Source organism: Rhinopithecus roxellana, chromosome 9 (assembly GCF_007565055.1).
Source record: "Rhinopithecus roxellana isolate Shanxi Qingling chromosome 9, ASM756505v1, whole genome shotgun sequence".
Classification (NCBI taxonomy): domain Eukaryota; kingdom Metazoa; phylum Chordata; class Mammalia; order Primates; family Cercopithecidae; genus Rhinopithecus; species Rhinopithecus roxellana.
Window position 1 is genome coordinate 73758509 of NC_044557.1, and position 14035 is coordinate 73772543.

A 14035-nucleotide genomic window follows, 5' to 3' on the forward strand; every position below is an offset into this window, starting at 1 on the left:
TCAAAGACACGTGAAACTTACCTTGTGTGTTTTTTTTTTTAATGTAATTTCATGGTTTCTAGCCATTTCCTGTAGCATGTTTACTTGAGTTGATATTTTAGAACTGAAAATTTTAAATTCTGCATCCAAATTTCTCAGTTTTGACATGCACTCGCCTCTGGGTGATTATTTCTAGGTTGTTTCTTGATGAAGATTGATGACTGGGCAGAAGGTACCTAGAGAAACCAGCATCTAGATCGAGCTTCCAACACTACAAGCTACCACCATGGTGTAAACCTAACCATAGTCAGTGTTCCAAAAGCTTGAATTTTGTTGAGAATGGTATGTTTCCTAAAGGATGGTTTGAGCCAGTCAGAGCTAACATACTCATCTTGTTTGATCCTATGAAGTTCAGATTTGGAATAATACAACAATGATTTTCATACTCATTAAGCCCCTTGCTCAAAGGAAATCTTTAGGTGTGTAAGCAAACATGACAGTTAAAGTTCTGAATGGATCCATGCTGGAGGTTGGGAGTGGACTAAAGCCTACAGATTGTTCCAGGGAAGGAGCTTATACCCTCTCAGGTGAACTGGAGGGCTGAAGAACATAATAGGTTCATGAAGAGCATATTTAGTAGCTAATACAATTGTTTTTGTCATTTACATAGTTTTTTAAAAATTTGAACTGATCTGTCCTAGTACAATATGAAGAGATTTATTTTTTTCTTTGTGTAATTCCTTTCACTTTAATGTAACCAAAACTATCCCAAGCTTACAGCAATAGCTAGGCACTCCTTTTGTACTCAACTGTATTTTGATTTTTTTACATTGCCTTCTACTTTTTATCTTCCATCCCTCTTGGTCATGACCATTGGGCATACTCAATAACCAGAGTAAGTTTTGAGAGCTAGTAAAATGCTTTTTCACCAGACACCTTCGATCATCTATAGCTTGAAAGAAACACTCTATTCTAGGGACCTCCTTGACCATCTTTTACCCTCATACAACACATTTGTTTCTATCCTTTTATACCCCCTGCTGACACTGCTCATTCACCAGTGGAAACTTTTACAGAGAAGCTCACTGAAAGTCTGCAGCCAGTCCAAGATTATCCCAGCCTTCCCTTTCAGGGGACTTCCTTTCAGGGAGTCTTTCTGTAGATGCTTTCCTTACGTACATTGATCAGATCACACCAGCTCTGAGAGGTTCCCAGAGTTCTTAGAGCTTCTGTAGAGATAGTACAGCATTAAACATATTGCCAGAGTTTGCAAGTCTTTTAAATGCAAATGGTGGTTGTAAGGATTGAGACTGTACGTAAGTGTTCAGTATAAGCACTCAATAGTTGGAAGTTAGTATGAGGCCCTGTATACTTCCACATCTCACCATTCAGTGGTATTGGCAAAGAGTGGGAGAAGTTGCCTAATTTTGAAGTATTTTATACACACTTTTAAGTTGAACTTGAAATTTAGCAAGACAGAACATTTATTGTAAGTCTGAGTGTTTGATTAATTATATCAATGACTCTTAGCAATCTTGTAAGAGAGATACTACCCTTATTTCACATATAAGGAAACCAAGGCTTAGAAAATAAATTGTGTACTTGATTAATGGGATGGAAAATAGCAGCCTTTGAGAGGAGGTTATAATAGTGGTTAATCAGTAGTCTATGTGGACTATGATTTCTAAGGCCTCTCTTGATGGAACTTTGAGCTGCCAAAAAGCCTTTTAAAGTTTCTCCTAGTTCTTAATGAAGATAACATTACAAATTATAGAAGATAATACCAATTTGTGTTTTCTAGTAATTTAATAAATATGAAGAAAATTAGCTTGGTTTTTATTTTCATGTAAATGACAACTGTAGTTGAATATCAGTGCCATATAATTACGTATTTGCAGTTCATTTGGGTCAGATAAGGCAAAATGAAATATGGTTTATATTCACACATGTGCAGAAATAAGCCAATTAGCTCACTTGATGGGGTCATAATTATAATGAGGTCAAGACCACAGGTTCTATGCATGTGCAGACCAGTATTGTACCTAGAGGCCTTCCTGCTACAAACTGTCCCTGACCTTGTCAGTTATTAGCGAGTGTCTTTAGGTTTTGGTTTAGAGAATGAATGGCACAGAAGAGAACATCTCCTTGTGTAGAAAATTCAAAGGACATACTCTGATCAGTATGTTGACTTATTCTTGGAACAATTTTGGCTCTTTATAAGATATTAACTGCTGCCCATAATTAGTTTTATTTGTTAAAATATTCAAACCTTAATTTGAATTCTTATACAGCAATGCCATTTCCAAACCTGTTGACTATTCCTGAGTAAACGCAATGCTTACCTGTTTTATGGAGAAAACGCCATCATCAGATATAGTGGCCTCTGAAATTAACTCAGCGTTTTATTGCAGTGCTAAGTGAAGATGTGCATAAGAATACAGATATACTTAACTTGTCACATTTAAGTTTAAAATGTGAAAATACAAGTGCTTTTATAGCTTTGTGAGGTTCTGCAGTGCATCTGAACCTCGTAATTACCTAATCTGTCTTGATTAGAAGGAGCCCTTATAGAGTGAGACAGTGCATGGGCGATCATTTTTAAAACTTGTCCGTGTGCAACTTCCAGTGGGAGATGTAAAAATTATTGTCTGCTTTCATTTTTCATTTTTTGTATACAACCAACAAGCTAGAAATAATGTGCTGATTCAGAAGAATTAAAGGTCAGTTTAAAATGCCAGCACCTATTGTTTACTGTAGAAAGTGAGGCTGGCAAACCATTTCAAACACTGTGAGTTATTTAATTGTGAGGAAGGGGAAGGAGGTTCTTAACTGCACCATCAAATTAGAGAAGCCATGGTACCTACTTTTAATATTCACAAGGTGAGTCAGACTTGATTTTATAATACATCGTCATCTTATATGTATCATGATAGTCCCAGATACTTACATGGCTTCTATAATCTGAGGGAGAGAGAATGAGGTCCTCTTCATAGTTAGACCAATAGAGCACTGGCAGACAAATTTTGTAACAAAGGTTTAGAAAACAATTCTGTTAAGCATTCCTTATTTAGGGCAATAGAGAAACATATCTTCAGCATTAACCAGAGCAGTATTTCAATTAACAGCTTTCATACATGAGATCTTACGTGAACTGGAAGTTTTCAAAGAACCTGGTATATAGGGAAATGACATGCAAGTCATTCTCAGAAGTAATACCAGGACCCACGCAGCGGGTAAGGGGAGGTCAGTGGCAGGGCTTCCAGCCTGTATGTTCATTTGTATGTGTTTTATATATTGGAGTTTTAAAATGTGTAAAATACATGTTAAAGTTGTACATCTTTTAACAAACTTGAATGCTACTAAAAATATTTCAATCTTCTAACAAAAACTTTTAAGTAGCACTTAAACCTTTTTTAAATTTTAAAATTCTTTGAAGGTATGGTAACCATTATAACAATCATTATGATTGTGGGAAAATTAGTGGTCACAGCAGTGCATCCAGTGGGTTTAAAATAATGACCTGATACAAGCCTGTTTTATTCTGTTTGGACTTTCTAATTGTTTTTGTTCAGGACAATTGAGAGTCTGATGACATTCTTTCAAGATTTGTTATAAACTATTAATTTCCTAGGCTACTGCCTCATTGTGCACATTTTGCCGGCAAGATTGGAAGGAAATAAAATTTTTTCAAGTGCTCACTGACCCAAAATGGAAATGGGAAACTACCCCAAATCTTTCAAAATGAAAAACCCTCAAGAGGAAGACATATCAGACCCAACCACTACTTAGGCAGGGCAAATGATAAATGCAAATTACAGACTTCCTTTTTCTTCTGCCACAAATGTCAGAAACGCTTGGCATCTGAGTGCCTTGCATTTTTTTCCCTCTTTTCTGAACAGCTCAACTTGGAAAGGTCAACATATCCCTTTGGGAAAAATCTTTTCTTATAAATTGGAATGTTTGCACACGTAACTGTAGGAAATGTTTAACATTTGCTTTGATGGAACAGCAATTTGTTCAATAGAGTGGGATTGTTCTTGTTTTTTTCCATTTTCCTGCCTGTTTGTACATCACAGGCACTCAAATTACTGAAAGCAACTTCGAGGCACTTCTTTCTAATGGAATCAGATCATCCTGTCCACAAAACCAGCCAATGCCTTGGGCTTCCAAAAGGCAAACATGTTCCATCTTTTATTTACTCCAAGGGACTCATTTGTGAGAGACTGTTCTGAATAAAAGCAGTAATTTTCCACAGATTATACAGCTGAAACCCTGAAGAAGGAGGAGAGGGAGGGTGAGGGGTTGTCCAGTGTCTCCAATGGTTGGTTGAATCTTTTGGTTTATGTAAAGGAGGATATAGGACATTAAGACAATAAAACTGTTTGCTATTGGTGATCAGCTGCATCCAATCTGACAATTAATAAATATTTGTGGTTTGTAGAGAATTCTTTCTAACCAGAGCCTATCCTTTCCCTCCAACTTGAATTGATGAAGAACAATGCTGAGTTTGTGTAGTTATATTTGTTTATATGGAAACAAGCAGATACTCAAAACAGGCTTTTTTTTTTTTAAGTAAAAATGCTCTTAGCAATGACTTAAAATAAGCACAAGGAGGGACTTTAAGGAAGATACCAGTGTCTAAGTATTGATCTGGGCAGGACTACAGGAAGGGACCTGAGTCAGCATGGCTCATTATTTCGGGACACTTCCGATTATTCACCTCCAGAAATAGTTTCCCTTCCATTTCAAACAAATCCTTCTACTGCTGACGAGAGCTGCAAGACGTGTAAATACAAATGTGTGTGCTTGAGACACGTGTGTGTGTATTCCAGTAGAAATGTCCTATCAGAGACAAACCATCTCTCCTCACACACGTATTCCCATGCCCTGGATCCTATCCCTTCTTTTCAAGGGCTCTCCTTCCTCAATTAATTTATAATTTTTTCTTATTTTATTCCCTCCTCTGTCATTAATTTGTTTCTCTTCATTGACCCGATCACAAAAGCATACAAACATGTTCTGTCTCTTCTCAATATTAAAAAATTAACCTTTGACCTTATATCTCCTTTTAACTACCACTCAATTTCCTATTCTCCTTCATTGTAAAACTTAAAAAAAAATCAGCAGCACATATTTCTTTCCACTTTCTCTCTTTCAGTCACTCTTCAACCTGCTCCAAGTAGCCTTCCATCCCCATTTCTCCAAGGACTGATCTTGACACAGTCACTAAGACCTTGCTGTCAAAGCTAGTGAATATGTAACGATTCTCATATTACTACTCAGTCTCTTGGTAGGACTTCAACACAATTGACTGCTCCATTCTTCTTGAATTACTCTCTTCTCTTGGTTTTTATTCTGCTAGTCACCAAGTTTTGCTCTTACATTTTGGGCTGTTATTTCTCTGGCTGTTTTGTTGGTTCTTCATCCTCTACCTCTACCTAAATGTGGAAGTACCTCAGAAATCCATTTTTGACCTTTTTTCCTTCTCTACACTCTTCCTGGATGACCTCATTTGTTCCCGTGGTTTTAATTACCACACAAATGCCAGAAAGGTTCAATGTTACAACTCTACTCCTGACAGCTCCCTTGATTTTCACATTTATATATGCAGTTACTCTTGATGCCTCCACATAGATATTTTAATAGACATTTCAGTTTTATTTTCCCAAACTTGTTTCTCTTGAACTCTTCCCATTCTGAGCAAATACGGCCACCATTGATCTAATTGCTCAAGCCAAACACCTGAGTCACCCCTATTTTTTTTTCTTTTCCTTACTCCACATTTAATCCATCAGCAAATCACATTAGCTCTATCTTCAAGCTATATATGTAATTATTCAACTTAATCTCTTTATCTACTTCCACCTCGAAATTGGCATCATCTCTCATCTGGACATTACAATAGACCCCTAAATGGTGTCCCTGAATAAACTGAAACCTCTACCATGGTTTATGTGACCCCATATGAAGCAGCTTCCTGTCTACTCCAACTTTCTCTTTCCTTCTCACTCTGCTCCAGCCACACTGACCTCCAGGATGCTCCTGTCACATGGTGAGCCCGTTCTATCTGATGGCCTTTGAATTTGTTGCTTTTGCAACAAGATTTTGTCCCATATTTTCTCATGATTGACTCTTTTTCATCCATTCCCACCAACGTTATTTCTTCAGAGATGTGTCCCTTATTTTCACCTCTGCCACACTTGGTCAAAACACCTTATTTCCTTTGAGGCATTTACCACTATCTGAAACCATCTTTTGTTTGATGGCATGTTGTGTCCCTCACAGACACAGAACGTAAGCTTCCTGAGGACAGAAACCTTGTCTGTCTCCTTCACTATTTAAGACCCATCCTGGAAAGTGCCCAGTTAGCATCGGAGTACCTGGTATTTGCTGGATTAATTCATTCATTCAACAGCAATTTTTAGACTTTCCACTGTGTACCAGGTACTGTATTAAGTTATTTTTAAATTTTGTTTTTAGAAAATTAAAATATTTTTAAAATATTTTGGGCATCCCCAGTATATGTCTATATAGGGCTCATGAGATTTTGGTACAGGCATGCAATGTGCGTGTAATAGTCACATCATGAAAGATGGGGTATTCATCCCCTCAAGCATCCTTTGTGTTAAAAACAATCCAATTATACTTTTAATTATTTTAATATATGCAATTAAATTATTACTGATTATAGGTTCCCTGTTGTGCTATCAAATTCTAAGTCTTATTATTTCATTTGTTCTAGGTTCTTGACATACACCTGTGAACAGAACACAGATCCTTGCCCTCATGGAGCTAATATCTTAGTGGGAAAGATGGGTAATAACCAAGACATTGTAAGTAAAAGAGTGGTATGTTTAAAGGTGGTAAGTGCTATGGAAGAAGAGTTTCTGGATGAGGACTTAGGGTATTTTCCAGCCTCTTCCCTTTGTGTGGCAAAGTAGAAAAGGCATTTGCTTTTGCAGACACTTGAAATCATGGCTTCTGGAGAGATGAGCTCTGAGATCCTGAACATTTTTCCTCTTCGAGGCTTAGCTCTCTTACGTGTATAAAATACTAATCTCAAAATTTTGGTGTAAGCACTAGATGAACACAGATCAAATACCTTCTCATCCGTTCCCAGCCACCCACCCTCATCCTATCATTCTGGGGAAGGAAGCTGTATGTCACTACCATATTCTCCCTCTTCTGAACACCTAGCATGCTTAAATCAACCCAACGTTCATGAAAACAAGATGTACTTACTGCATGAACATGTAGACAAACTAGATATGGGCAATTTAAAAGTAAATAAAGCTACTTGTGCTCAGAAATGATGCTTTTTAAGTAAGGGTAGGAAATCTTCACCTTGATTTAATAACTTTTTCCCTCTTTCTAATTTAATTCAATTTTTGCAGACCCCTATTGATAAAGATGTTAGATCTGCTATTCATTGTCTTTCTTATATGTAGAAGTAAAATCACAGAAATAATTATTTTATAGGAGGATAAAACATTTATTTAAATGGAAACACTAATCTTTATTTTCATCATGCTGAAGTGTGTGGTTACAATTTCCAACAAAACACTATATATAATAAGCAAAATAAGTTAGTACATTGTAAACTTATGCACAGTTTCATCAATTAACAGTTTAAGAACAAACAAGCCATTTAAGACTTTGTAGCTACATTTAGTAAAAAATTGCAGACACTCAAATCTTATCAACCCCAAGTAAGACACTAAAGAGCTATTCAAGACTTTTTCAAACCAATTACACAAATACATGTTTATTTTTGGTTACAGTCCCCTGCTATGCACAAGACCATTGGAATGCTGGAACGATTACACATTTTTAAACGGCACAAAGCAAAGCAAGGAGATAACATGCCAGCCTTAGAGAAGCTGTCTTGAAAGTGCAAACTGCATTTTCTCTTCCTGAACCACTAGGATAAGAACGGGTACCTCAGACGACACGGCAGGGTCATGAGCATGCTTTCTCTACCTCACTGGTGGGACATTTACTGGAACCAGGTCTCCATGCCTTTGAAGATACCTCCGGCTTTAAACAGTGAACAGGCTTCAACTAAATATAGTGCAAATCAAATACTGAGGAGCAAAACGACAGAATAGAGACCGTCACAGATCGACCTCCTGTTTCTCTACCTGGCACAACCCACATGGGGACACATTGGCACATGGTAACAACAACTTCTATTTAGGTTTTGATATGGAAGGCGGTGCGGCGGAGCGAATGCAGGGCAACCACGCAACAGCCCCTGAGCAAGGCCCCGATGTTATAGACAGGATCCGTTCCCCCTCTCTGAGTACTGAATGCCCACAGAACCGTGGGGACCACGGGGGCAGCCACAGCCAGGAGATCCACCAGGAAGCTGCTGCTCCAGTACTGCCTCACGACGCCCCCTGGAGCCAGTGGGATGACACCATCCAACCTCTCTTCCACGCAGGCTGCAAAATCCAGCTCTCTCATGAGGCGGTTTGCATGAACTTCTGCATCCACATTGGCGGATGGGGTCTCCACGGGAGACAAAAGGATGGCTGAGTTTGGATTTCTTGGAGTTAAATCAACCACTAAGGCAGAGAGGGACTCTGGGAAGCTCTCCATCGAGTCTGGTTCAGACTCATCAGGGGACGCCAAGCTCGAGGGACAGGGGTCCTGGAGCTTCTGCAGCACATTCTGAATGAGCTCCGAGATGGCGGGGCTGTAGGGCACCACGTCGGTCTGTACGGCTCGCTCCACCACCACACTGCCCTCCTCCAGACCCATGACCATGGGCAGCAGCTCCAGGACATTAGCCCCAGGGGTGGAATGCACAAGCTCCAGGTCACCAGATTCTGTGGTGGTGGCTGTTACCATCTCATCAAACAAATCTGTGCCATCGGCTATGCTATCTCCCACCAGTAGCTCCCTGTCAACCCCTTCCCCAGCAACCTGCTCTTCCAGAGATAACCCATCTGCCATTGTGTCAAGAGGGGGGTTGAGGGTTAAACTCTTCTCTGGGGAATCACACGGAAAATCTAAGCACAGTTCGTCCCTCAGAGAGCCACTGTGTGCCATCTCCATACTCTGAAGGAGAGACTCCAACTTCTTGTTTTGGATGTTTATGTCCACAAAATATTTCTGAATGCCTTTATCTTTATCAACCAAGCTGCTCCGCATGGTTTCGATGACCTGTTTGAGCTGTTTAATCTCTTTCCTGGCTTCTTTGAGTGCCAACTGGGCCTCTACCCGGTGGCACTCCTCCTCAATCCAGTCCTCTCGCATGCGGGCCAGCTGGGACTTAAGCTCAACGATTTCACTTTCCCTAGAGTGCCAAGACAAGCATGGTTAATAAAAAAATAAAATAAAATAACTTTGAACTGGGCAACAGGCAGTTTTGGCACAGAGCCAAGAACTCATACTCTTCCACTTGAAATACAGATGTGAAATCAGTTTTGAATGCAGGGAACTCAAGAGAACACAGCAAAACTTGAGAAAACACTCCAGCCTAAACTTAAAGAAACAGTACATTTTCTCTTTGGCAGAGATTAGCCATGAACTTTCTCTTTAATTGTAAAATGGCTAAAATAATAATAGTAATCAGAATCAGAATCAAAATAGCTACCACAATTTTTTTGAGTACCCATTATGAGTCAGATATTGCACTGTTACAAGTCTTATCATCTACTCAATCCTTAATATTTGAAATGTTATTATTAGAACATCTTAGCATCTGTTAGCCTGTTTCTATCTCCATAGCCTACTCTTTCCAAATGTCTATAGTTTGTGGAAGAAAAGGCCAGTTCACTTTTAATTACCTATCAAAGACAGAAGGTAGACTGATAAGTTTTAGCCTTGCTAAATTGTTCAGATGATATTCCAATGATAAACATTTTTGAAATCATAAAATGCTACATGTGGCAGGGACTTTACATGTTGACAAGCTGCTTATTCTATCTCCTCTCAAGTAGGATAATATTGAATTCATCCTACACTAAGGAGAATCGATCCTATTTTTTAGATCCTTCACAGGACAACCCTACTTCAGGATCTTTGAATATAAATTCTTTCTTGCATATAATTTTTTCATAGTCAGTCCTTACATTCCCAGTGGATATGAAGATAAGGTAGTCAGGATCCTCATATATATGAAGAGACATCAATATTGTTCATTTAAGTTTAGGCTAGAATATTTCCCCAAGTTTTACTGCATTCACATTCCTTCCTCCCTTGAGTGCTCCAATCCTCCTACAGACTGCAAATCACAGACCAAACACTTCCAGACTTAAGGTCTGACTCACCCCAGAGGAGAGTTTGGGTCTCAAGTCTATTTCAGACAGATGATGAACCAGATTAATCAGGAAGATGAAAAATGTCCCTTCTTCACAGTCTGCACCCTTATCTACCCACAGTTTTAGCAACCAAGATCATTGAGTTTTCTCTATTTCTTTGTGGCAGCAGCAGAGGAGGTTTGGGCTGATCAGGTAGCCCAGACTCTTAGAGAATGCAAATGCCACCCTCACCCTGAGCTCACAGCTACCCTGGTCAGAGCTTTCCTGGTCTGTTCCAAAATGTTCCAAGGGAAAACCATCAAGCGGAAAAACTGGCCTGCTGCCCAGATGTCAAAAGTCTTCTCCCTCAGATAAGATCTCTTAAGCATGGGCTTTTTTTTTCTTTTTTTTTCCAACCTTAACACTTGGCCAAGAACAATGAGCCCCTTCCTTCAGCACAGAAATAGCATGCAGGAATTACAATGCACACAGATATCCATTTGTGCATGGATATAAACAGGGCTTAATTGGTCCATGGTGTGTGACCCATTCTGCTGGAAGTATGGGATTGTTCGCTCACGTGTTTTTGCCATTTAAAAATAGTCATGCACACACCCGATTATTTCACATCAAAGCTGTATACACTGCAAAACAACAACAAAAAGGATCCCCTCTAACCGATGGGTCTCCCTGAACTCCTGAAACAGCCAAATCACACAGAATTATGAAATGGCTTTTTTCAGAGGCTGATTTAAAAATTTGACAAAAATTGAATACAATCATTTTTTCTTTTCTATCTTTCTATAGTTTGGGTTCATGTTTCATTTTATGGAGAAAGAAACTGTCCTACACCCCACTGTGTAAGGAAGGCAGATTCACCTTTCATGGAGTCGGCGCTCAGATTCCTTCAGCTTGGTTTTGAGGTGTCTCACTGTAACCTCTTTCTGCTGCAGAGGAGTCAAATACTGCTCTGGGTTTGGGGGTCTGACACCATGATTTTCACCGCAAGACATGTACCTTCCGGAACGCCTGAAACAATCCAAGTAATGAAATGTTACTTTTTGCCATTTCCTTTTCTATAAAAAGAAGAGTAACACAGAGTGTTATCAACTGAATGTTTGTGTCCCTCCAGAATTCATACGTTGAAATTCTTACCCCAATATGATGGTATTAGGTGGTGAGGACTTTGGGAATTAGCTCATAAGGGTGGAGCCTTCATAAATGGGATTAGTGCTCTTATAAAAGGAACCCCAGAGAGCTTTCTAGCTTTCTTTTTACACCCTGTGAGGTTACACTAAGAGGTGAGCAGTCTGCAACCCAGAAGACAACCCTCCCCAGAACCAGACCTTGCTGCCACCCTGATCTCAGACCTAACCCTGCAGTATGTAGCCCATGATTCTTGAAAGATATGGACCAACGTCTAGGGTACTTTGTTATAGCTACCCACATTGACCCAGACACAGCTAACAGCTTGAGAAGGAATGTCAACTATGTGCTGGGGTCTTAAGCCTCAATAATGGCTGACGTCACTTCAGAAGGTGAGCTGTACTAGAACTGCTGATCTTAGGACTGTTAATTACTTTGAAGATTGAAGGCGGTATTGGTGTACTTATGGAGAGAATAGGGACAGTGGAGGAGGAGAATTTTCTGTGGCTTAGGAATGTTCTCATGCAAAATAATGCACCATTGTCCAGATGCCTGAGCTGTCAGTTCAGAGTACCATGCAGCACAATGGGTGAGGGTCAGGGGATAGGCCTGGGCAGAAGAGAAGGAAGCAAGCAAGATGACCTAACTTTCCGCACAGTGTGCCACTGCCTAAAGATCCTGATGGCTATTTGCTGAATGCAAGTTGTTCTAAAATCAATCCCTGCTGTGAGTATGCCAGTTTGGAGGAAATGGAAAGGTCCTTCTTCTGAAGGGAAGAAGTTTCTTCCTCTACTTAACTCTCCCCAGTGTGTTTTGTAAGAGAGGCTCAATGTTTTACAAAACAGCCCTTGCTGGAATCTTGGCCCCTCTCGGGCCTGGCTGGGAGCTGGGAATCTCTGCTGTAAGAGAGCTGACTGACGAGAATAGGGATGCCCAGCAGGAAGAAGGCTGAAGGAGGAAGGCGGCCAGCTCCTTCCCTGACTCTGGACCCAGTTCCAGCCACTGTGCTGCCAGCAACCTGAGCACCTGCCTGCCTCCAAGATGGCCTGTGTCCATACCCACTGTCCAGTCCTCCTGTCATGGCCTCTTTGGAAATGCAGTTCCTTCTTTCTGCTCCACACTCCCTATAACCTCATATGAATTAACTTCTTGCTTGCTCTTCAGACCTCAATTCCACTTCACTTTCTCAGGGAGGCCTCCCTGGATCGTTCCAGACTGAGTTGGACCCCTCCCCACCTTTCACACACCCCTGTAGCAACAGGTGCCTACAGAATCATCTTAAGTTGTTTTTGTTTGTTTGTTTGTTTGTTTGAGATGGAGTCTTGCTCTGTTGCCCAAGCTGGAGTTCAGTGGCGTGATCTTGGTTCACTGGAACCTCTGCCTCCCAGGTTCAAGAAATTCTTCTGCCTCAGCCTCCTGCTGCCTCTGTGGCATTTTCTCTCCCTATCCAGGAACTGCTTAGATTGCTGCGCCTTGTTAGAAATTGTGGCTTGTGCTCTTTCTGCAGCAACCCTTGAAGAATCAGCCGAATGTCGGAAAGAAAAGTGCAGTGTCTTGTTATAGAATCAGGCAAGGGATCAAGAGTTGTATAACCCTTATTTTCTTTTTAAAAGAAAATCTTACCAAGTAGGACAAACTAAGACGCATGAATTAAGTAAACAGGACTCACCTCATGATGGGGCTACAGTCGCTTCCTTTGTAGGAGCCTGAGTTGCTACTGCTTGGGGAGGAAGGTGCATAACTGGGATGGATATTGACAGGGCTCAGCTGATTCCTGCACAGCATGGACAGAAGGTCCTTTTCCCGTGGGGATGATGGGCTGCTGCCAGGCTTGTGTGACGAAGCTCCATTACTCCGCCCATGAGGACCTCGACTGGGAAAAGCATGAAAAATGTTAAAATCCTTGGGGCTACAGATGCCCAAGGGCTAATGTCTTACTCCCTAAATCTAAGGAAATCCAATTTATAGAGTTGAAAGGGGCAATACAATTATTCGTGTAGACTTTCCTTTGGAGTGGCCTTCTTCCCACCTGCCTGGTATTTTCTCGCCCTGTGTCATCAGCACAAGCAACCTCTCCCTCTGTTGTTCTTTCAAATAGTTTCTGGCCATAAAGCTTGTTTTGGATTACACCCAATAGCCTGCTAAGAACATACACAATGTAGAATATTGATTTAGCTCAGGTTTATTTTGGACGCTGTTTTCAAGATGTGGTTTTTGTTCTAGTCCACCTGTTTCAGTTTAGAAATATTTGCGTTTGGTTCACGTCAGGGTAAGAAAATTAATGTGGCTCATTTGGAGGATGGGTGAAGGTGGTAGCACATAAAGGAGGAGGAGAAAACAGGGCAGATAAAAAGAGCATGCATAAATGCATCATTGGTAATTTTGATCACTTAAATTTTTTTTTTCATTTCTTTCTAGCCCCAATGACTTAAGACAACCTTTGTCATTTAACTGCTGAAATACTGTAACAGCCCCATCTTGGTTCTCCTGCCTCTTGCTTTGCTCCCTCCAGTAGAAGGTTGGCTTGTGGCTGGAGTGGCCTTTCAAAACGGAGTCTGATTCAATGTCCTCCTCAAAGCCTTGCCATGGTTCCCCACTGACCCCAGAACAAAGGCCAACCTCCTTAAGATGGTTCACAAGGTCCAATCCCACCACTCCACCCA

At 40.5% G+C, this 14035-nt stretch overlaps 1 protein-coding gene across 3 annotated transcripts in view; it reads right to left on the reverse strand.

Annotated features, from left to right (window-relative positions):
• Positions 1–7446: 7446 nt before the first annotated feature.
• The window catches only part of SYBU (syntabulin), a 69993-nt gene continuing 63404 nt past the window's right edge, over positions 7447–14035 (reverse strand). For all 3 annotated transcript variants that reach the window (XM_010363103.2, XM_010363104.2, XM_010363102.2), the window contains 3 exons: positions 13042–13245; positions 11106–11255; positions 7447–9280 (listed from right to left, as the gene is read on the reverse strand). In XM_010363103.2, the coding sequence (XP_010361405.1) occupies positions 8173–9280; positions 11106–11255; positions 13042–13245 (1462 nt within the window). In that variant the 3' untranslated portion in view covers positions 7447–8172. The remainder of the gene's footprint in view (positions 9281–11105; positions 11256–13041; positions 13246–14035) is intronic.